The 24,502-nt window shown below is 46.4% G+C and overlaps 1 protein-coding gene across 1 annotated transcript in view; it reads right to left on the reverse strand.

Moving 5' to 3' along the window:
• Positions 1-12,178: 12,178 nt before the first annotated feature.
• The window catches only part of Htr3b (5-hydroxytryptamine receptor 3B), a 28,126-nt gene continuing 15,802 nt past the window's right edge, over positions 12,179-24,502 (reverse strand). The window contains exons 4-9 of the mRNA XM_048417015.3: positions 24,301-24,410; positions 23,460-23,629; positions 22,656-22,813; positions 14,303-14,513; positions 14,013-14,195; positions 12,179-13,278 (exon numbers count right to left, since the gene is read on the reverse strand). Of these exons, the coding sequence (XP_048272972.3) occupies positions 13,043-13,278; positions 14,013-14,195; positions 14,303-14,513; positions 22,656-22,813; positions 23,460-23,629; positions 24,301-24,410 (1,068 nt within the window). The 3' untranslated portion in view covers positions 12,179-13,042. The remainder of the gene's footprint in view (positions 13,279-14,012; positions 14,196-14,302; positions 14,514-22,655; positions 22,814-23,459; positions 23,630-24,300; positions 24,411-24,502) is intronic.

Raw genomic sequence — 24,502 nt, forward strand, 5'->3', positions numbered from 1 at the left:
AACTGAACTGGAAGATGATGGTGGCTCTGAAGCTGGCATGTTGACCACCTCTTCTGGGTCTGAGAAGGAATTGGACAGATAGGCTAGTATACCTTATCATAGCCCCTACTACATGGGCTTTTCTAGGGGAGCTATAAATAAATTTACCCCATTAATTATCCACCAACAACAGACCAAAGAATTTCTCCCAAGTCCAGCTTGGTGAACCAATGAGTTTATCGTTTCCAGACACATGGGTGGCTCATAGGCAGCCGCATCACTAAAATCTCACACAGGAGATGAGCCTTCCTCCTACTTACAGAAGAAAATGTTTCAATCTGAAGGAAGTAGCTACACAACACCCCACCCATCTCTCTCTCATATTCTTCCTGCTTCTTCCTCGATATCCCGAGTTTTGGTGAGGTATAGAGATGTCCGATACTTTCTTTCGTTTATGACTGAGCACAGGGCCACCATGTCCAAGCACAGATCATTTATTCTCAGCAGGTTGTGAGTTCACACCAAAACTACCTCCGGCTGAAAAAAGGCTTCCTTCCGAGATGGAGAGACAACACCAATAACCCATGGGTGGAAACACAAATGTTTAGAAGGCAACCAGACAGGCACACTACATCACATTTTTTAGACAATTTTCTAGTCCGGCCTCCATCCCATCTCAGCATTCACGCACGTATGACATCCCAGCAGAAGATCTTTCAGTCTTCATCTTCAAGATGAGCTGAGGAGACCTCGCATGATAGCTCTTTTTATTTCTGCAGAACTTGCTCTGGTCTCTCTCTGTCTCTTTGTCTCCATTTCTGTCTCTCTGCCTGTCTCTCTCTTTTTCTCTCTGGCTCATTATGTAGCTGACTGGGCTGGAACTCACTACACAGACCAGGCTGGCTTTGAACTCACAGATCTTCTGCGTCTGCCTCCTGAGTGCTGGGATTGAAGGTATGTAGCCCCATGCTTAGCTTCTGTGGATACTCTCTTTAATGCCCTCCCCTATCCTATCCCATAATAAGCACACTTGCCCTTCTCCTGCCTTGCTTTCCCTTTAGTCTATACCTTGTTACATCACAGTATAACGCATTCAACTTAATTATTGTCTCTGGACACCAATGGAATGTTAATTCCCTAAGAGTGAAAATTTCTGTGTTTTGCCCATTGATGTAGTCCAAATGTTTATAACAGAGACTAGCATACAGGGGGGGATTTGTAAGTATTGAGTACTACAGGGTTGAATGGTCACTTGAAGGGCCCTGTAGATACTGATGACTTGTTGGTCCATAGGTTGATTCCTCTAAGAATTGGGCACTGAATGTTTACACAGGCTCTCCTGGGGTAGCCACAAGTCCCAACTATGACTATGGTTGAAGAAGGTCTCTGCTAGAGATCCCAATTTGAACTCTAGATTGTGGTTGGCTCCATGGCTGGCTTTTTTACGATCCAATTCACCTCAGAGACTCAATGTGATATCATAAATAGCTCCCGGGTCCTAAACCCTGGAACCTATGACTGTTATCTCAGGTGGTAAACAGGGTTTGTAGGTGTGACTAAATGAAGGGTTCTGAGATGAGATTTTATCCTGGATTATCAGGGTGCTGTAGCATGGATATGAAATATCCATACAAACACACGTGTATACAGTGGTGGTGCTCTTTTTAGATGACGTGGCAGCTTTAGGAGGTGGGGCCTTGCTGGAGGAGTAGGATACTGAGGATGGGGGAAGCTGGAGGTTTAGAGATGAGCTGTTTCCTGCCCCTTCTCTCCCACTTGGTCTGTGGAGATTCTAGTAAACAGTCTCACACTGCTGGAAACAGAGCTTCAAGCCATCCCACCCGGCCATCTTTCCCCTGTCATATTGGACTGTTTCATCTCAAATTGTCAGCCAAAATAAGGCTCTACTCCCTTAATTGCTTCTTTTTTTTTTTTTTTACTCTGACAATTTGGTGCATGTGTTTGGTTTATTTTGATCACGTTCATTTCCTTCTTATCCATGTTCCGTTGAATCCCTTCTCAGGGAGTTCTCTCTCTCTCTCTCTCTCTCTCTCTCTCTCTCTCTCTCTCTCTCTCTCTGTGTGTGTGTGTGTGTGTTTCTCATTTTTGTTTGGGATTTTATTTTTTGTGACACACTAAGCTTAATAAGGGTCACTTACATGAGTATGGATTGGGGGATATTTACTGGAGCATGGCTCTCCTGGGGTTACTACAAGTCTAAAAACAAGGGCATCTTAACAGTAGCTACATCACTAAAGAAAATGATTTTTCCTCCTCCCCCAGTAACCATTAACTGTCATTAGCCACTTTGTTAGTGGTTGAATCTTAATAAGCCCTGATGGAATATTTGCACGTCTCATCTTGTATAGGTCTTGTGCTGATAACTACAGCTGCTTTGAGTCCATGAGTGCAGTGGCCATGTGAAGCCCAGACAGAATGTGGCACGTCACAGCACTCCATCCTCTGTCTTTTACACTCTTTCTAAGCTGTCTTCCTTCCAGGATGTTTCATGCACCTTGGAAGAGGTGACATAGACGTCCCATTTGTAGGTTAAGTTGCTTCCTGCCGAATATTTGGTTACATTGACCAGAAGGTAGCAAATACCTGGCTTGGGTCAGCCCTAAATCACAACTCTATATGAATATTTAAGGACAGAAAGGCAGAAACTAGAGGGTTGAGCCTTGAAGAGCTCAACAGGGAGGAGCCACCAGCAAGGAGAGGCAGATGGACCCTAGAAGTCAGAAAACAGCATTCTACCCTCTTTGCAGAAGGAATTCGTTTCTACCAACCCCTTGACTTTGAAGGACGAACCCCAGAGCTATCAAAGAATGGATATATGCAGTTTTAAGCCACTAACTCCATGGCTATTTGTCATAGTAGCAACAGGGAACTAATATATCTCATTCCACAGAGGGCCCCATAACACCATAACCACCAGTACAAATGCCAATTGTGTGTATTTAAGTCGTGAGGCTTTTGTTATTGTTGGCTTGGAGTTCCTCTGCCTTTCTTGTGTTGTGGTTGTTTATTTGTGTTTGTCTTTATTTATTGAGACAGTATCTCACCATGTAGCTCGTAGTGGCCTTGAATTTGTAATTTTTCTTCTGTAACCTCCTAAAATTTGGGATTACAGTCATGTGTTTCTGTACCCAGCTCCCAATTCTCCTTTCTTCTTTACCACCCCCCACCTCATTTTTTTAAAGACAGAGTCTCCTGTAGCCCAGGCTTGTCCGAAACTTGCTCTGTCTGTCAAAGATGACTCCAAACCTCAAATCCTCCTGCCTTTACTTCCCAAATGGTACACATTCAGTTTTATGAGGTGCTGGGGGTCAAGCCCTGGGCTCCACAGATGCTAGGTACATACTCCACCATCTAAGCTACATCCACAATTCCCAATCATGTTTTTATATATCAAGAGACCTAAAGCGGCAGAGACCAAGGTTAGGGCCTAACTATAGTACAGTGGCCAGGTGATTGTTAGTCTATATAGCCTTGTTCTCTGTCTCCAATACATGGCATGTAGCAAGTGTCCTGTAGGTAGCACTATCATTAGCCAGTATCAGCATTGTCATCTTTACTATATTCTCCCAGCCACATCTTCCGAACAAGAACTCTGATGGCACTTCAATTTTGTGTTAGCAACACACACACACACACATACTACTACTACTACTACTACTACTACTACTACTACTATCCAAAACAGCAAATCCAGAGCGCCCAAGCCTATAAATCCACAGTAGTCAGTCTAGCTTCTGCCCAGTGCCCTGGAGAAGCCCAGGATGGCAAAGAGAATTACCTCATGGTGGCAGAAAAGCAAGCAAGCAAGCAAGCAAGCAGGCAAGTATCCAGAAAGATTGGCAGGCTACAAGGGAGGCCTAAGGCCCACAGTGAAGCCATCTTCTGGAAGAGCTGTACCCATATAACCTAATGGGTATTTGAAATATTGCCTGTAGGGGAGGATGGGAAATGGAAAGAGCTTTCATTCTCTGGGGAACCAGGGCAGAGACACAGCGGTAGGGAGAATGGGCTACTTGGCCTCACGGACTTGGTAAGGAAGAACAAGCAACCACTCCCAGTTACGGCGCCTCCTCCTAGCACTTGCCCCTCTGGGTGGCAGGCACAGGAGTGGTGGCAGCAGTGTGTCCTGTCTGACAGCTGGGGTTCGCAGACCCGTCCCACTCCCCAGAATGACCTTCACTGAGTGGTGTCTGTGACAAATAGAAGAGATAAGGGTGGAGGGCACCACATGCTCTCTCTTCTCGTTCCAGACTTACTTCCACCCAACGTTCTGCTGCTGCCAGCTCCGAGGGGATGGGAGGGGTGTGATGAACAAGAGGATTACATCTGTCAGAGGCGAGGATCACGCCTCGGAGGGCAGGAGGCTCCAGGCTTCCTCCCTGAGCGAGGCAGAGAACGGGCTCCGAGGCAGTGTTTGATATGGTATAGCACAGCCTTATTTCTTGGGGAAAGTGGGTGTTTGGTGTCAGGGGAAGCAGCCAGGGGAAGGGGCCTGATTTGCGCTCATTCACTGCTTCCTTGGACGGCACACAGAGCCATCTCCGCCATCTGCCCACAGCCTATAATTCCGAGGCCCAGCTGCACTGGGTGCTTGACTGCTCTGATTGTGAAGAGGGGAGATTACCGAGTGGAGTGCCGTGATTGGCAGGTGCCCGAGGGTCCAGCTGCCCTGGTGGCAGAGTGGGCTCCAAGTGACACTGTTCTGTCTCTGAAAGCCCACTTCTTAGTTGTTTAGGCCTCCCAGAGCCCCACGGTCACCTTCAATCCTGTTCTTCTTTAGAAGCCCTGCTTCCCTAAGAGTAGCATGTGAGCGAATGTAAACACATCCCTTGGGGATCTGCTTAAACTCAGGTTCAGGGTCAGCAGGTCTGGGACGGTGGATCTCCTGCACTTCTAACAGGTTCCCAGGCAGTGCTGATACTAGCCTCTCTCTCTCTCTCTCTCTCTCTCTCTCTCTCTCTCTCTCTCTCTCTCTCTCTCTCTTTCTCTCTCCTTCCCCTAGGCTCTCAAAATAGTCTGATGCTGAGGTGTTGAGGAAGATTCTCAACTCTGTAAGGCACCGGTTTGACATTCAATAAGTCTTGACACCCCAGCCAAAGAGCTTTCTAAATTAACAAACGACGCAGAAACAAACAACGGCAACAAGCCCTGGGGTGTAAGAGTTTTATGGCTTGTCCAGAATCAGGAGTGTCAAGTTGGAAATCTTTTGAGGCACATATTCTAACACTAACCACTTCCTCTAGTCACACATGAAGTCATACATGAGCCACCTAGGAGGCATCTCCGTGAGTAAAGAGCTCGTGTGCAAGCATGAGACTGTGACTTGGGATCTACAGTACCCGTGTGGGAAGCTGGGAGTGGTAGTGCACGGGTGTGGCCTTAGTCCCAGGACAGGACAGTTCTGTAGGGATAGGGGCAGGAGGATGCCCGGGGTTTGCTGGCTGGCCAATCTGGCTGAAACAACAAGTCCAAGTTCCATAACAGATTTTACCTAAAAAGAAAATAAAAATAAAAATAAAATAAAGTGAAGAGTGAAAGAAGATACCAGTTGAACTCTGGCCTCTACACATGAATGCACAAACACATATGTACACCAAACCTGCACGTGCACACACACACATGCAAAGGTCAATGGCACAAGTGCCAGAGCTATGGAGTACCTGAGTGTAACGAGCTGTCTGAGGATGTGGGAGCTGGATCCAGTGCTCAGACTTGAGTCTGAACTGTGGTAACTTGCATCTAGAGTATTCTCTAGGGCTCCAAGTGTTCATGACTTGCGCCCTAGCATCGTGCTACTGGGACTGGGTGGAAACTTAAACAGATAGCGACTGTCGGGAGGTCTTCAGGCTGTTCTTCCAGAGAACCCCGGTTCAATTTCCAGCACCTACATGGAGACTTACAACCGCCAGAAATCCCAGTTCCCCGGCATCTGTCACCTTTAATAGCCTCTATGGGTGTCTGGGTATATTTAGTTATACATCCAAGGCAGCCAGCAGGCTTTCATCAGATGAAGTCTGACAGCTTTAAGAAGTAAAGTACAGTGAAACCCAAACCTGTGATTCTGAGTCCTTAGACCTGTGCTCCTCCACATCACCACTCCTGTCAGAGGGCTAGCTCCTTGAAGCCCCTGGGCACTGTGAGCATCTTACCGGAGTACCCTGCAGGCACAGGGTCAGGTCCCTGCCACACAGAGCAGAAGCTCTGTCACTGCTGAGCTGAGGGAGGAGTGGGTCAGTATATGACTGAGTCTGTCTTGTGGGGTGCTGGCCCCCTCAAGCAACGCTTCTCATGCTGGGCTTAACTGTCTCCTCATTTGAAGCTGACCTTTGTAGCACGTACCATTGAAATACCCAGAAAAGCAGAAAAGCAGAGGAAACCTTTCAGTTTCATGAGGTCACATCCACAGATCCACAGAGTCTAAGGAGTAAGGAGGGTCATAGGGGGGAATGCATGGATTTCCCTGGGAATGGGAAATAGGGATCTCCTAGTTGAACTGGGGGTGGTGGGTATGGGAATTTGAGGGGCTGACTGGTTGGGCAGTGAGTGGAGGGAGACAGTGCTGAGAGAGATGACTGGAAAGGGGGGGGTTTGTAAAGTCGGGTAGAAGCCTGACACAAGGGAAACTCCCACAAGTCTGAGGATGGCCCCAGCTAAGACTCCTGGTAACCGTGGATGCATAGTGGATGGACTGGCTATCCCCTGTGATCAGATTGATCTGTTGTTGGCAGAGAGCCTTCATCCAGGGACTGATGGAGGTGGATTCAGAGATCCACAGTCAAACATTGGACCACACTCAGGGAGTTCTGCTGAGAAGAGGAAAAAGGGTTTGTAGGAAAGAGCAGGGTCAGAAACATAGCAGGAAAATCCACAGAAACCACTAGCCTGGCCCATGGGAGCTCAGAGTCTGAACCAACAACAGGGAGCCTGCATGGGACCGACCTAGGCCCTCTACATATGTGTGACAGTTGTGTAGCTTGGTCTCTATGTGTGGAACTCCTGGCAATATGAGCGGGTACTGTCCCCAGTCCTTTGACTGGCTCTAAGGAACCTATTCCTCATGCCTTGACCAGCCTGAGTACAGGGGGAGGTGCTTGGCCTTATAGCAATTTGATATGCTGTGCTTTGCTGAAGCCCAAGGGAGGCCTGCCTCTTTCTGAGCTATTATGGAGGAGGGGTGGACTGGGGGAGGGCAAAGGGGAGAAGAGGGGAGGCGGGAGGAGAGGAGGGAGAGGAGGCAGTGGTTGGGATGCAAAATAAATTAATTAATTAATTATTAAAAAATAATAAAATTGGCACACACCTTTAATCTCAGTACTCAGGAAGCAGAGGTAGGTGGATCTCTGTGAGTTTGAGGCCAGCTCGATCTATTTCTAGGATCTATTTCTCTGTTACACAGAGAAGCCCTGTATTGAAAAACCAAAAAAAAAAAAAAAAAAAAAAAAAAAAACGTTGAAAAAGAAAGAAAGCAGAGGAAAGCGATTTCATACTTCTGGGAGGGATCCTCAGAGGAGGCTGTACGGACGGACCATCGTTTTATGTTCTGTACGCCAGTGCTCTGATGGTAGAGAGACTGCTGCCTTCACATAAGTCATTCTCTAGATGTGATGAGTAACTAAGCCGGCAAGTATATTGTCCAAATACAAACCAACTGATCCAAAGCCCACACCCTGTCTTGCATCCTTCTTATGTTCCAGATCGCTGGCACTGGGTCTACTCACCCCGACGTCAAGCATCTGACCGCTGGTCATAGCCTTCCTGCCACAGAGCCATGGCACCCATCCAAAGCCAGTGACATCTATGTTCCCTGACTCCTCTATTCCTTCTTGAAAGAAAACAGTTTTTTTATATTTATTTATTTATTATGTATACAATATTCTGTCTGCATGTATGCCTGCAGGCCAGAAGAGGAGACCAGACCTCATTACAGATGTTTGTGAGCCACCATGTGGTTGCTGGGAATTGAACTCAGGACCTTCGGAAGAGCAGGCAATGCTTTTAACCACTGAGCCATCTCTCCAGCCCCCAGAAAACAGTTTTAAAGCTCTTCCTCCTTCATTTGCCTCCGGTCCCTGGAATGCAGTAATCATTTTCCAGTACACACACTACCCCCTCTCCACTAGGATGAGGTTCAGCTACCCACTGTGGGGATGAAATATCTTTCCTAGCGGTCAGTTCCTGATATGCAGATCACACTATGGCTTAGATTTTTGACTAATCTGCTGTTGTATTTATGTAACAAATATTTACTTATCTGTTTTGTATGTGTACATGTGTGGTTGGGTAGATATATGCACATCACATGTATACGGGAGCCTGCAGAGATCAGAAGAGGGAGTCAGATTCCCTGGCACTGGAGTTATAAGGGCCTCCTTTACCTGCATGGTCAACCTCTGCAAGAGCGGTGAGTACTCTTAACCATTGGTCTAGCTCTCTGACCCCCATGGCACTTACTTTTAAGCCAGGATGTCACTATGTAGCCCAGGTTAGCCTCCCAAGCCTCCTGCTTCTGCCTTCTCCCAAGTACTGGGATTACATATGGGCATTACCATGTCCAACATAATACACCACGTTTTAAAGCAGAGGTAAGGGGCTGACTAGGAGGCACAGTGGCTAAAGGAGCCTGCTGCGGAGTCTGGCACCTGAGTTTAATTCTTGTGACACATATATACACCTGCAAATAAAATAAGTCTAAACCCAAGACAGACCCTTCCACTTCATGAAGTCTACATTTTTTTCCCAATACACCACTGAGTAAAATAAATGTTGAAAGGAACCACGCCAGTTCTGGCTTTGTGTGTACCTGCTCAGCCCTGTGTAGGAAGCCTCTCTAGACTGAAGGTTTGTGTGCACTTGTTCTGGGGCATTTGTGCTCCATAGTGGGTTAACTTTAAAGGACCGTGAAGGAATTGGCCTGGCTAGAAAGAACCTGATGGGTTTGAGTGTACGACATCCCGGAAGGTAGCTTTGGAAAGAAAGAACTCGGTGGGGAAGGGTCCTTTGGGTGGTCTGAGAACACGAATGGGGAGCAGGGAGGGACAACAGGGAACTTGGACAAGCTTCAGTTAGTGTACCATCTATCAAATTTTACCTTGCTCCTCAAAAGGCTGAGTGAGGGGCTGGGGCTGCAGCGAGACAGGCCCTCGAAGAAGAAGGTTTCTCCTGGACCCAGAGCTGAGAAGCCAAGACTAGCCAAGGGAGCAGGCCAAGAAAACCTGCCAACAGCACCTACCTTTCCTGGCTCTCGGCCTGGAACTCTGGAAAGAGGATGAGTGAGTGACTGGGTTTGGGGGGGGGGGGGACAGACTAGGAACAGAGTGGACTATAGGCTGGCTGTCCACACACAGCCTGGTCCCCAGGGAGACCCAGGATGGCCGATAACCCATGGGGCTTGAGTGAGTCCTAGGTCTTTGAAGCTGAATACTAGACTGCAGGAGAGGTAAGAAAACAAGGCAAAGGTGAGAGAACGGCTCCCTCCACCCTCAGTACTGAGCCACTGCTTACCACCCAGCAGTATCTTCCAGCCCCTGCCGAAAGCGGCTCTGCGATTCCCGTTTTATGGCCTCTGCCAAATGAAGCACAAATTTAACTACATCACTTCCCCAACAGGACAGGGGAGAGGATGGGGGTGTCATGCTGGGCTCCTTCAGCCCCCTAATCTAATCACTGGTGTGGGTCATTTCAATTACGGACAGCGGAGAGCAGTGGGGGACGTGGCTGCTCATAAAAGCCTCATGCTGGGGCTCAGCTAATTAGGAAGTTTTCACCGGCTCTGCAGGTAAATAACTCAGAACCGAGCAGTGGCAACATCCAAAGAGTCAGAACCGGGGACCGAACAGGACATAGACAAGACAGGAATAGACCAGCATGGACAAGATAACTAGGAGAATGAGGCGGGGCTCCTGGACAGAGGATGAGAATTCAGGGCATAGAAGGAGGCCCGTCCTTCTCAAGGAAAACACACAAGAGCTTGAGTCTGTCCTGGGCTGACTGTCATACTCCTTTCATGGCTACTCTTTGTCTCCTGGTTCTCACACTCTTACCCTGGGATTAAGGTCAGGGAAACTTGCTAGGTATGGAGATTCCAATGCAAAAAGGCTCAACTTCTTTTTCTACTTCCCCTCTAGATTGTCTGCAAAAGGTGGTAGGTGTATCCTTGGGGGCAAGTGACTCCCTCTGTCACCTCGTTATTTGCAACACAGAAAGGCTGTGGGGTGTAACTCCCTGGTAGAGTGCTTCTCTAGAATGAACAGGGCCCTAGGTTTATTCCACGGTATCATATAAAACCAGGTGTGGAGATGCATGCCTGTAATCCTAGCGTTTAGGAGGTAGAGGCGGAGGGATCAGAAGACCAGTGTCATCTTCAGAAGTGCAGCAAGTTAGAGGTGAGCCTAGACTGCATGAGATTCCATCTTTTAAAAAGTTCAAGACAACAAAACAAACAAACAAACAAACGACAAAACAAACAAACAAACAAACCAGGCTACCGAGTCACCACAGCAACCCTCTGAAAGTTATCTTGAGATATTAGGATGAACTAGAGGCTTCTTGGCAAGCCCGGGGCGTGCTTTTCTCTCTTTGTATTCCAGACGTCACTCTGGAGCTGTGATTTCTTAGATTATGGGGACAGCAGATGGCAGGAGCGGTCACAGCTGGGAGAATCCCATTTTTGTTCTGTTCCTCAGTTTCCTTCCTTTCTGAGACGAAGCTCGTGAAAAGGATGAGCATGTGGAAGGGCTAACCTAAAACTGTTCTGTCAACCAGGGTTGCTGGCAAGCATGCTCCAGGACAGCGCACAGTCTCTCAAGAGCTCTGTAGAGCCGTGGGCTCACAATGCTACTGTTCTGGGCTGCAGATCTGGCCCTGGGGCTGCCAGTTGATATTAGGACTATGGGACTCTAGACAGAGGGAGTCTAGTTAGCGCTCAGGTTTCACAAGGAAAGGATTGCTCCTTAAATAATGTTATAAAGATCCTGGGTAACTGGGGTTGCAATAAAAGTGAGGTAGGCTGGATGTTGAATGGGAAGTCTCTTTCAGGGTCCTTCACCACAAAGGGGACAGTTGGTGCCATCAGCCCTTGAACTTTAGATCCTGTAATAAGGTCACTTCTTGGGAGAGGCAGGGTCTATACTTAAGTCCTGGCAGAGATTGCTGGAAATCAGACCCCCACACCGAAGGCTCTAGACCGGAACCTCTCTCTGTTGATAGCATGCAGGCTCCTGTTTATTTTGTCATCTGTTATTGACTTTTTAAAGTGTCATTAAGTTGCTTCATTTTGCTCTCAGAACTCTGTGGCGATAGTAAATATTTATAGCATCAATTTCACGTAAGTCAAATTGTAGTCTGAGAAATGAAGTCCAAGCTCCCTGGGGTAAGCGATGATGGAACCAGGACCAGAATCAGGCCTCCTGACTCTGATTCTGGCACTTTCTCCAGCATGCAGTTAGTGAGGAGGAGGCTCCACAGTCACAGGGGAGGAAGTGGAGAAGGCCAGGATCGTTGTGGAGGCTAACCCAGAGCACCGCAGAGGCAAAGAGACCAGTGGTCGAAATAGGAAGTGAAGAAAAAACCAGGTGGAGTTTGCACGGACACTTCCTGTTCACAAACTTTTTGCCTACCCCATTTCATTAACAGCAGCAGCGGAATTTCATGGACAATTGGCACTGAGCACTAACTGGGAGGTAATGAAAGAGGGAGTGTGTAGGTAAAGGCTGTTGGAATTTAAATTCTTTTTCTTCAGGGTGGGGAGAAGAGGGCAGATTATTTTAAGGCAATTTTCGTCCTGGAACAGGTTCCTAGCAAACAGTTTTGGACTTTCACGACCTGTGCTGGCAGCATCCGAATGGATGGGCACCTCTAAGCCTTGCTCTGTCTTTCTGCCCACCAGCCTCCTGAAGACTACCCTCCGTGAGGGGTAGAGAAGTGAATGCCTGGGGACTGATCTCTGACCTTGGGTAGATTTTGTTCCTCTGATTTGGGAAAACACATCAGATATGAGTTCATCTAGCAGTGAGCTAGCATGAAGTGCTTTACAGTTATTACTGCAGAATCCCTACATGGAGAACTCCGGGGCCCTGGGTGAGCTAGGTATGGGGGAAAGCAGAAAGAACAAACAGAAAGCAGAAACACACACTCACACCAAAGACTCAGACCAGAATCCGTCTCTGTTGATAGCAGGCAAGTCAGATTTATTTTTGTCATCTGTTATTTACTTTTCAAAATGCTGTTGAGTTGCTTTGCTTTTATAATTCTATGATATGGAGAGAGTAAATATTAACAGCCCCTACTTTAAATAAGGCAAACTGAAGTGGGAGAAGTGAAGTTTAAGGTCTCCTGGGTGAATAGTGATAGAACCAGTCTCAGCGTCAGGTCTAAAAGCATGTGGGCTATTGGGTAATCTCTGTCTGTCTGTCATCTGTCTGTCTATCCCTTTTCCTCCTCACATTTACACATGCATTAAAGGGGAAGGATATAATGTAATATGAGACCAAAGACAGAATTGAGGAAGCAGAGCCATAGATTGATGATCCCAGAGGAATTAAGTTGTTTTGAGCAGGGCTCAAAACATATGGGCTGTTAAAGCAGATTATATCAAATGGAGCTGGGCATGGTGGCACAGTACTTACAATCTCAGCATTTGGAAGGTAGAGGCAGGAGTACCAAGGGTTCAAGGTCATCCTTGGTTGCCTAGTTTTCAAGCTTAGCCGAGATACAAGAGATCCTGCTTCAAAATCTAGAACTAATTTTTTTTGCTTAAGCCTGAGTATATATGGTTGCTGATGGTGGCTCAGGAAAGGTAAAGGCTTGCTTGTTACTGTATACTCTATTCTGTTTATACATCTTTATTATGAACATATATGTTTACTGGTTCAGTCAATAACCAATTAAGATGCTCATCTGGGTAGTCACTGAAAAGAGACAATGGAGTCCGAGAGAAATGTTTTAAGCCTACCCACTCTTTCCCCTTCAATCCCTCTTCAAGCACTGTTAAGCTTTCCCTAAGTGCTGTGACCCCCACATCAAGTGACACCAGCAATCTCCAGTGTTACATTCTGCTCCACAGTGCCCAGAGAGTGCACAAGGTGACAGTGTAGAGCCCCAGCACAGCAAGGTAGATTCGGAAGAGCAGCTGATCGAAGTGGTACAGGATGGCCAGCCACTCCACCTCCTTCTGGTAAACCTGATCCCGAGTTCGGAGAGAGTTGTTGATGGATTGGAGCTGGAGCCAGACTTCCTGCAGAGCATCTGACTGAACCAGGTGCTCCTGGTGGACAGGGGACTCTGTGTGATGGAGGAAAACCCTCTAGATGAGCTGTGCTAAGGGAAGGCCCAGAGAACCTGGCAGAGCTGTCCTGTGTCAAGAGAGGTGTGTGTAGGCTATACCTATCGAGGAGACTTCCTGAGCTAGGACAGATAGTTCTTAAATTTCTTTATATAAAGCAACTAGAACCCAACCATTCATATTCCTTCCCACATTTCTGTATGTAGTGTGATGTGTGTGTATGTATAGTGTGATGTATGTGTGTGCATAAAGTGTGATGTATAGTGTGTGTGTGTGTGTGTGTGTGTGTAGGTAATGTAATGTGTGGTGTGTGTATAGTGTGATGTGTGGCGTGTGTGTAAAGTGTGATGTATGTGTACAGTGTGATGTGTGTATAGTGTGATGCATGTGCATAAAGTATAAAGTGTCTGTGTGTGTATAGTGATGTATGTTGTGTGTACAAGCATGCTTGTATACCAGAATGCTACAATTTTTGAGTTTGTAGCTCAGTCACTGTGGTAGAAATGAAGCATACTAGAGGTGCCTGAAAGCATGACCTTCAAGCTAAAATGACCTCCCAGCAGGAAGTCACCTTCAGTCTGTCTACAGAAGAAATCTCAAACTCAGAACAGGGGCTGAAAAGCTGGAGTTTCCCATTATTCGTGCTGGCCAGACTGGCTGGGTGCTTCCCCAGGACCCAGGGGCTCAGCAGGATGAAGCAAACAGGGTGGGGATCACAAGGCTTCTCACAAACCTGTTGTCTCAGCACTTGGAGCCCAAGGGTGCGATCTAGACTCATCCGTGTCAGAGTCTCCTCGAAGGCAAAGAAGAGGCCGTTCTTGCCCACTGTGTCGCTCCTCGTGGAGGAATTTGATCAACAAGATGGACTTGGATAAGCTGAGAACCAAGAGGGCCATGCAGACGGTAAAGAAGACCCCTGGGGAAGAAAGGGACTTAGCTGTATTCAGTCTACCATTCGTGCAATACCAGATCTTGGCCAGGAATGGTTCTAAGGGGGTGTCCGATGACACCTGAGCTGCTTACCAATCAGAGACGTGCACCCCGTGCTCCTGGGCACCTCGTCAGACATGTTGACCCTGAAGACTGTGTAGCCCACCAGCACATTGGTCTTGAATATAATTCTTGCATGGCAGTTGGGAGGCAGGTAGAAGCTCCCCAGGTCTACGAGCATCAGGAAGATGCTAGGAATCAAGAGGCTCACGACATAGGCCAATGGATATCTGCGAATCACCACCTGGCAGAAGACGAGGAAGCTCTTCCATCTAAACAAGCAGTCTAACACTTGGCTGAGCCCACAGTGCTTAAGACCCAGCCCTTGTGAGTAATGCAAAATGGCTATGTAGTTTATATTTGAGACAACTGGATGTGCTGGGAAATGCCTGTAACCTCAGAATGTGGGGAGCAGGACCAGGAGGATTGCTATGAGATGGAAGCCAGCCTCGACTACATAACAAGACCCTGTCTCAAACAACACACACACACACACACACACACACACACACACACACACACACGGCTATTTTGTGATTCAAAAAGATGGAAAGTTTTCACATAGACCTAACAATATTGCATGTGTGCGTGTGACCGCATACAGATGCGTGTCCATTTATATGCACGCAGAATCCAGAGCAGGATGCTAGGTGTCTTCCTTGATCATTCTCTGACTCATTGCCTGAGACAGGGTATCTCACTGAACCAGAAGCTCAGCACTCTGGCTAGGCTGGCTTGTTTATGAGTTCTCTGGACCTGCCCATCTCTGTCCACCAATCCTGGGCTTATAACTTGGGGGGTAGCTCAGTTGATAGAGTACCTGCCTAACATGGGCAAAGTCCTAGATTCTATCCCCAGATCTGCATAAACTGGGTGAGCTGACACACACCTGTAATCCCAACATTGGGGAGGTAGAGGCAAGATCAATCCTCTGAGGTGGTGATTTGCCCTCAGGGCTGACAATAAGGCCTCCCTTGTGGTGGACATTCAGCAAAATCTGATGGGGCAAACCAATATCCTGGTCCCTTTGCTGTTGGATTTGCCCCAGTACACTACTAAACAGCTCCCGTCTCTTGGATTTGCCAGACAATGTGACACTTGATTACTTTCTATGTGTTAGATCATGTGCTGAAGGCTTTTCCATCTATCACCTCATTTATTTTATTCTCATTATCAACTTCTTGGATAGATAACCTTACCCTGTACCCTTAAGGAAGCTGAGTCAGTGGCCGAGGTGCAGTGTAACCTCACACCTTCTGATTCCTGGTGCTTGCTCCTCAGCTACAGCCTAGCTACAAATCTGGATCTGCCCAGATGTGGAAGAGGAGGCATTTATTTATTTATTTTTTCTCTCTCCTCTCCATATCCTGCTCTGGGAGAAAAGTACAAAGAAATGAGCACAGAAAGGAGTACAGAGCCCAAGATGGAATGGGGCGGGACAGCTTGGCTGGGGGAGTTCACACACCTTGTTGATGAGAGTTGAGGCTCCCTAGTCATTTGGATCTGGGAACATGTCCCGACTCAGTGGAGCTTGGCAGGCCAGAGCTGTTTAGTGGATTGTAGTCCAACTGTTGTCTTTCACATTAAACATAACTGGCTGCAAATATCTACACCAGTGCAACACACATCACTTTGCAATAATTCGGTTAAAACACATTTCTACCAAAGTGCAATCAACAAGAAAAAAAAACCACAATGAACTATCATCAACCTGCATCTCTGTTGGGCTGTGACTTAGACAGCCTTGGAAGGTGGGGTAGGAGGAGGGGCTTTGAGATGCTGGTGATCTGGTCTCTTAGAGTGGGAGTTGGAGTGGTCATACCTGGTCAGGTAGGGGGAAGAAAGTGGAATCACCCTTGGAGACTTCATGGCAGAGATTGCATGAGAAGGGGAAAAAAGTCTATGAGTATTACCCTAAAGAAAGACACAGGGCAGGAGCTCGCCAACTCCAGCCAAACAGGGAAGGAACTAGACCCTCTGAATGTGGGTGACAGCTAGCAGTGGCACCAGGATTTATCTCTATTGCTTGTACTGGCTTTTCAGAAACCCATTCTCTTTGGATGGATACCTTGCTCAGCCTAGATATAGTAGGGAGCGTCTTGGACCTTCCCCAGAGCAATGTGCCTTACCCTCGCTAAGGAACGGATGTGGTGTGGGATGGGGAGGAAGGTAGAGGGAATGGGAGGAGGAGTGGGAACTGGGATTGATATGAAAAATGAAAAAAGATAGTTTGTTTTCTCTAAAAAAAAATAAAATAAGAAAGAAAAGAAAAGCCCAAGGCATGTTGGTTAAGGGGGAAGGGTCCAGATCTGTAGTCAAGGAACTAGAACCTATGTATTTAAATCTATGTGATCCTGTGTGGGGCTGCCAACCCCTCCCTGACCTGCCTCAATTCCTTCTTCCTTTCTTTTGTATGTGCATGTGTGATATATGTATGTGTATATGAGGGGGATATGTGTATACATATGAATGTGTGCATGCAGAGGCCCAGACAACTTTAGGTGTCATTCCAGAGGAACCAGCTACATTCTTTTTAGACAGTGTCTACCACTGGTTTGAAACTTACTAAGTAGACTAAATTGTCTAGCTAGGGAGTCCCAGGGATCTGCCTGCCTCTACCTCCCCAGTGCTGGGATTACAAGCACAGGGTCACACCAGCTTTTCCTGTTCTGGGATTGAATTCATGTCCTTCTGTTTGCAACTCAAGCACTCTACCAACTGAACCACCTCCTTTTAAAGAAGCAGTGTGCTCTTGCCTTACCAAACACCCCAGGTACAATCGAGCTGTTGTGTTTGTGAAATAAAGTGCTGATGTCATAGCACAGGTGGAGAGGATTCCTTTCCGCCCAGATGCAGATGTAAAATATACATCTAGGCTGAAACCAAAGGTGAGTGGTGTGGGTCCTCGAAGATCCTGATTTCCAAGGAAGTATAGACTTCTCAGGCTAAAGGGAGGGGACAGAAGTCTGAGAAGAAGCGTGAGGTTCATGAGCTTTTGACCTGTGCATCCACATGGTCCTGAATTTGGAAGGCCCTTCGCTAGGTCTCAGTAGACACTGAGGGCAGAAGGGAAGGACACAGGTAGCCCATTAGATAATTAGCTTCTGCTGTGACTTAAAACAAAGAAAGTTCCCAATTTCCATCTATCTTACTAAACTGGAAAGCTGACTATACCCTCTAAAACCACCTCTCGTATATGCTCCTGTCTTTAGCAAGGATGTTACCTTTCTTAAGAGAAAACAAGTAGTACCACAGTTTGGGTTTTTTTTTTCTAGAATAAAGTACCCACCTTTTTCCTTGCTTTAGAGGCAATGCCTTCTAAGAATCAATGTTCTCTACAAGTCTGGTACAGTGGAAACAAAACAAAAAATGAAATAAAAACAAAACGAATCTCTAATTTTATTTTTTGCTTTCTGAAACTCTTATTGTTATCCCAACTGATTGCCCGCTATCTTTTCCTTTGTCCAGCAAACACTGAGCGTGAAGAGGCTGCTGCCGTACTACTGGAAATACGAGAGACATAGTGTCCTAAGTAGGACAAGTAAGTCCCTGTCCTGTCCCTGTCCTAGTCTGGTCTTAGGAGTTTGGGAGCTATACTCTGGTGGCTAGAGTTAGAAAAATCTACGGTATAGAAAGAAATCTTGCTCCAGGATGAACCAAAACCAGAGTCCCTATCTCATTTGCATGATGACACTAAAGACTTCCTCAGCTTAGCTGATATTTTATGCAGAGATTGAACCTAGGGCTTCCTGAATGCTGGACAAATTATCTATCGACTGAGCTATATAGCTCCTTGGACAGATTTTGATGTCTATAATAGATACCAAGAGATTTTCTTATTCATCTCTGTACTTTTTATGTCTGTCATTGTCCTTGTTAGCTTAAATAGTCTTTCTGACACAGCCTAGAGTCATCTGAGAGGAAAGCCTTGACAGAGGAATTGTCTGGATCAGATTGGTCTGTGGGAATGTATGTGAAAGATTGCCTTGATTGTTACTTGACGCAGGAGGGCTATGCCCAATGTGGGTGGCACTATCCCTAGGCAGGTGGTCCTGGGCTGTATGAGAAAACTAGCTAAGCACAAGCCTGGGAATGAACAAGTCAGACAACAAGCCAGCAAGCCAAGTCCCTCTATGGTTTCTGCCTTGAGTCCTACCCTGACTTCCTTTGGTGATAGATTGTAACCTGGAAGTATGCACCAAATAAACCCTTTCTTCCCCAAGAAGCTTTTGGTCACAGTGCTGTGCCCCAGCAACAGAGATTAAACTCCAACAATCATTAATGCTGAGATGTTCACTGAACTCCATCAAAAATCGGTTAATAAGGCTACCTTTAGCTTCAATCAACTGCAGATGGGAGATCAGCCCAAATGGTAGGTGTCCTGTTGGGGGTCAGTCTTCATATGGCCCTCACCTGAGAACCCATGACACCTGCTTCTGCTCAGAGGAATGTGTCACCTGCTCAGCGTGACACTGTTCTCTGTAAGCCTGCCCTACCCAGAGCCCATCATTCCTAATGGGCTAGAGGAGCTGGTGCCTTTAAATTCCACAGAAAAGGAAGAAAAAGCACTTTAGCTTCAGCCTGTGTTCTCCATTAGACACCCTTCAGGTGTTAGCAATATTATGCCACAATTTCATTATCCATTAAAGCCAGGTAATAATAAGTACACAAAGGTATTTGGAGCCTATTGATGTTAATGAAAGAGATCAATCTAATTCAGAATGTGTGTGTGGAGAGCTCCTTGGAGATGGAATAGGCCCCAAGGTTAGCCTCTAATTGCCTCCTTGATGGTAGACCCCACCAGTACTCAATTTTGCATGACCGTCTTTATGACATACTTGGAATTTTGACGCCCAGACTCATGCTCCACATAGAAGCCCATTTCCCTCCCTTCCCAAATCCCTCCTCACACCCCTGGTTCAGAAGGAATGGGAAAGTTGTTGCCTTTTAAGCAAGAGCCTTGTCCCAGAGCAAGGACTTTGGGGATGTAGACTGCGGCTCAGGCTGTATTAACAGAAAGCTTGTGATTACCACACTCCTTGAGCAACCCTAGGATGACTCCAGAGTTCAAGCTTCCCCCCTCCTTCCTGTTTTCCCTCCCTTCTCTTCCTCGGAAGGGTGTCCTGTCAAGTACGAGCAGCATCCACATCACTGATCAAGAGCTTTTAAAGGACACCAGAATGGCTTGAATCCTAAGTTTAGAGCATTCAATGGAAATCTCAATAAAATCACCCTAATCTAGAAAACGCATGGGAATCGTGATAGAAAAAGAGATTGAGCCAGGCCTCTCTCTTTCCCAAACTCTCTTTTCATTTTCCGAGTCCTCTATGAGTTTCCAGGGCCTGGTGAGTCTCCACTCAGTATCAGGGTATCTTGATTGGCCCTTTACATCCAAAATGACTTCGAGAGTTTCTCTCTACATCTGCCCACTCCTACAAGGTCATACAGAAACTGAATGTCTATCCTGCTGTTTTCTGGGAATCAGCATCTTCAATAATGTATTGGAGGTGATCTCCCCTCCCATGGCTGTTGGATTGGGTCCCAGGCTGTACACAAACATCCTTACAGGGAGAAGAGTTTTGTCTGGGGCTCCTGTGCAATGCAGTTGGATTCTGAAACTTCAGTGGTACCCTGTGATAAGCAGCACGTGTGCCAGCACCAGTGGCTGTGATTGCGTTAACTGGCGCTAATGCCATTGCGAGCATTTGATGCCAGATAGATGGTAGCTGTGTGTGTTAGCAGGGAATGATATTGTGTTTTGAAGAGAATGTTGTCTCTCTTGCCTGTTCCAACTGTTCCCAGCTTGGTCTGGGACACAGCAGGTGATTAGAATAAGAGGAAGATGCTCCTTTACCGTCGGGACACCAGTAAGCGCACTGTTGGCACAGAGGTAAACTCCAAATGCTACAACACTGGCCAAGGGCTTTCGAATGACACCAGGATGCCTTGGTTGCTAAGTGCAGAATGTCTTATGTGGTATGAAAACAATGAAGCCAGGCATGGGGTACATGGCAGCCACGGGAAAGGTGTGGAGGTTGGGAGATGGAAACCAGCAAGCGTTCTGGAACATGTGGGTCTTTCCAAAGTTGCAGGATCACTTCTGAGTCTGGCTAATATAATCTGTGGCTTTATTCGGGATTTTGGGGGGGATTTGGTTCAGAGAAGCAGGTGAAAGCTAGCCTTACCAGGTAACCCACCTTGACCCCCAGGGCAAAGACACCTTGGAGAAAACTTCCAGGGCATGAAATCAAATGCATGCATCCCTACCTCCAGCATGCCTCTGTAGAAACACCCTAACAGAGAGGAACGTGGTGATGAGGAGGGCAAAGGACTCAGACTGTGGTTCCTACATGGAGGGACACCTCTCAGGAAGCAGTGCTTACCTTCTTTCTTTTTCCAAATGGGTCCAGCTGCCCTCAAGAAGATAAGCTAATATTTAGGGGAAAGAATGACATGTAACATGTAACTGGAGAGAGAGAGAGAGAGAGAGAGAGAGAGAGAGAGAGAGAGAGAGAGAGCACACAAGGGTATACCCACACTCACACTCCCATTTACCTGCCGCTCATGCCTTTGTCTCCGTGCAGTGTGGGTAATGATGTGTGCAGTACTCCGTGGAGTGCTTGGTAGGTGACTGGTTCCACCTTGCACTTGCCATTCCCTCACATTTCCCTTTAATGCTCTCCATTATTTGGGCTGCATTAATAATGTTTGCAGGCTGATATCTTTAAAATTAATGAGGTGTTTACTCTTAGCCAAGAAACTCACTGAAATTTAAAAAAAAAAAGCTTTCCTTCCCCTACTCATTCTCTTCCTAAGAACAAGTGGACAAGAACTGCGGATGTGGTTCAGTGGTAGAATGCTCGCCTAGTGTGAGCAAGGCCCTTGCTTGAGCCATAGGATCACGAAACAAAGAAGAGAGGGCAGGCAGGCTACAATGGACACCCTTGATCCCTTGCTCCATAGGCATGTTTTGTGATTGGGCTGCTAGTCAAGGAGTAGCCATGAGGGAGGCTAAAACCCCAGTGCTTTAAGGTTTTCTAGAAAACACATACCTTTCAGTCAATGGAGGCCACGCACGCCCTTAGGAACCCTGATCTCACTCTTCTGCATCAGCCCTCAGGCTGACCTGCAGGTTCCTCATTCCCAAGGCTTGACTCTGGAGGAATACACGTCACAGGCACTCCTGACCTGTTTGGCGTACCTTTTTTTCAACTGAATTTATTCTCTGCCATGGATACCATCCTCCTGCCTTGTCACAAATATCACCTTCACTTTGCGCAATAAAGCAGGGCTCTCTGCCAAGTTCTAGCGTTGAGAGTTTCCTGGTGATGTGAGCCTGCCCGTGACCATGGAGGGTGGTTTGCTAGGAAAGCCAGAGAAACAGAAGCTTGGCAGGGAAAGTGGTGAGCACCACTGTCCTTCTCCCAGAGCTCCTCAAGACAGACAAATTTCCCTGGGTACAGTTTGACCAAGAGCACTCCCAGACATGCATTAGAGTACCATGGCTTCCACCATGGCCTGGTCAGCAGTTGTTACCTCTGACCCTGAAGCTACTTACTTGTTCTACCTGTGTCTGTCTGTCTGTCTGTCTGTCTCTGTATGTGTGTGTCTCTCTTTCTCCCTCTCTTTCTTTCTCTTGTCTTTTCTCTTTCCTTCCTTCCCTCCCTCCCTCTCCTTTCCTTGTCTTTCTTTTTACGAAATAGGGTCTCATGTAGCCCAGGCTGGCCTCAAAGTCGATCTAATTCTCTGGTCTCTTCCTAGTGCTGGTATCACATATGTGTGTTATCATGCTTGGTTTATGTGTACCTGTGATAAACCCCAGGGTTTGTTGTAAATTATCAACTCAGTTACGTCCTCAGCCCCATTGTTTCTGTGGGTCATGCAGATGACTCCCAGCTAATTCCTTCAGATATTCAAGTTAGTAATATGATCATTTTATGCATCTGCATCTGAAATTAATTGATAATTTTCTCAATTAAAAATGGGACAATTATGTTGATGAGACAGGTTTTGTTTTGTTTCGTTTTGTTTTCTTTCAATTCCTTGTGATGCTGATGGTGTACACTGCTTTGGGCTTTATTCTCAGTGGCAATTAGAAGTGATAATGTTTGTGTAAGCCAAAAGGTTTGAAGACTTCTGCTGTGAGGTGGGTCAGATCTCTGGAGTCTACACACTGTTCTCTCTGATTCCCTTGTAGATTATGGTGGAAATCTGGTGGCTCAGTATCTCTGCTCTCAAATACTGCAGCTCAGGGGGATGGGCAGAGCCAACTGAACATGCTATTCTCAGGTAATAATGAGGATATACAATAAAGCAGATCCCGCAGCTCAATACATAAGGCCACGGACTGTGGAGACGTGAGCACCGGGTAGGAAGGAAAACCTACGTTAAATTGAATTTGTGCGAAGTTTCCAGCGCTGTTCCTCAGGGTGCGGTAGGTGGAGGACACTGAGAGCAGTTGCCACTCACTGTCATTCAGAAATGACCTTTTGTCATTCTCGATGTCTTCCTTAGTCCTCAGGAAGCCCAGGTCTATGTCTTCCACTGGGAAAAAAAAAAAAAAAACAACAAAAAACCAGAAACAATGGGCTTCCTGGGGGATAATCAGGAGCCAGCATCCCCCATTTTCTCAACCCCCAGTTTGAGACTTTCCTTTTATCCTGACTACACGCACAGTATCACCAGTGTCTGAGTTACAGAGAAGAGGCAGGGGTGGGGAGAGGACCAAAAATAGTTTAATCTTTTATTCAACTATGAATTTGAAGTTGAAGCCTGCTCTCCACAGTGTATGAAGCGTGTTCTGTGACTTTTAGAACATCCTCAATGATAATAGAATCCTGATATCATACTAACAAACTAAAAGCACCGGTTATAACATTGTACCTTGTCTGAATTCTAGGAAAACCCACTGCAATAATACATTTTTTTTTGAGGCAGAGTCTTGTGTGGCCCAAGTAAACTCAAGCTTTCTCTATAGCCAAGGATGATCTTGAATTTCTGATCCTCCTGCCTCCACCTCCAAAGTGCTGAGATTTTAAGCATATGCTACCACATCCAGCTGAGGTTTAGATTTTTAAACAATCAACCATGTGTAAGAATAAAATAGATCTGACGTTGATATCATTTCACCCATGTATGCCCACACAGCATAGGTATTGCCGACAGACTGCGTCTCTTGTGGTTCATTCACCTGTGTGCAGAATGCTGTGGAAGGTGAGGCTGCAGTTCTGGATGTCAAAGGGAAAGGCGTATGTCTGTAAACTGCATGCCGAGGCCACCTGGATGGGCTTGTGGTTACTAATGGTTCCAGAAGAGTTCACATATACATAGGGAAGGTCGGGAGATCTTTCAAGGTCCACACTACAGGAAACACAAAAGAACCTGTTATGGAGAGGACCTTAGTCCTTTCCAAACATACACAGAACTGACTATGCGGTGGTAGTGACCCTAAGACCCAAAGTAAGACCTAGGGGGAAAAAAAAAGAAAAATGATAGAATGATATTTCCCATGAGGTGCCTCACCCTTACAAACACTCTCAGAAATAACAAGTCTCATCAATTAACTCACCCGCTACAGCTACAACATAAACAATAACTCCAAGCACCATTAATCAAATATGTATCTTTTTAAAAGAATTATTTTATTTTAAATTATGCGTATATGGGGATGGTATGCTCACATGAATGCAGATGCTCACAGAGACCAGAAGAGAGCATCAAATCCCCTGAAGCCAGGTTACAGGAGGTTATGAGCTACCCAATGTAGGTGCTGGGAACTGAATCTCTGGTCCTCTGGAAAAGCAGGATGTACTCTTAACTACTCTTAACTCTTAAGTCATCTTTCTAGCCTCCAAATCTGCATCCTGAATAATGTCAACTCATGGCAATTCCATTCTGAATATTGCCCATCGTATAACCCTAGTGACCAGAGAAAACAAAAGTATAGCAGCAATGACTGAGAGTAATTTGCATTTGGCCCGAACATGTGAATCACCCCAAAGGTCACAGAAATACACCCCCAGAACACTTACAACTCATTGATGATGATGTCAGGAGCCCAGATGGCGCTGAGAGGGAGAGAGATTTCTTGAATGTCATCAAACAGGCTAGAATTCCAGGATAAAAACTTATCATTCCAAACCTGTTAAGAACAGTCAAGCAGGAAACATCAACATGAGGAAGCTTAAGTGCACTGGCATAACTGCAAACTGATCCAATTCATCAGCCCCGCGA

The sequence above is a fragment of the Myodes glareolus genome, chromosome 4 (assembly GCF_982192425.1).
Source record: "Myodes glareolus chromosome 4, mMyoGla1.1, whole genome shotgun sequence".
Lineage (NCBI taxonomy): Eukaryota > Metazoa > Chordata > Mammalia > Rodentia > Cricetidae > Myodes > Myodes glareolus.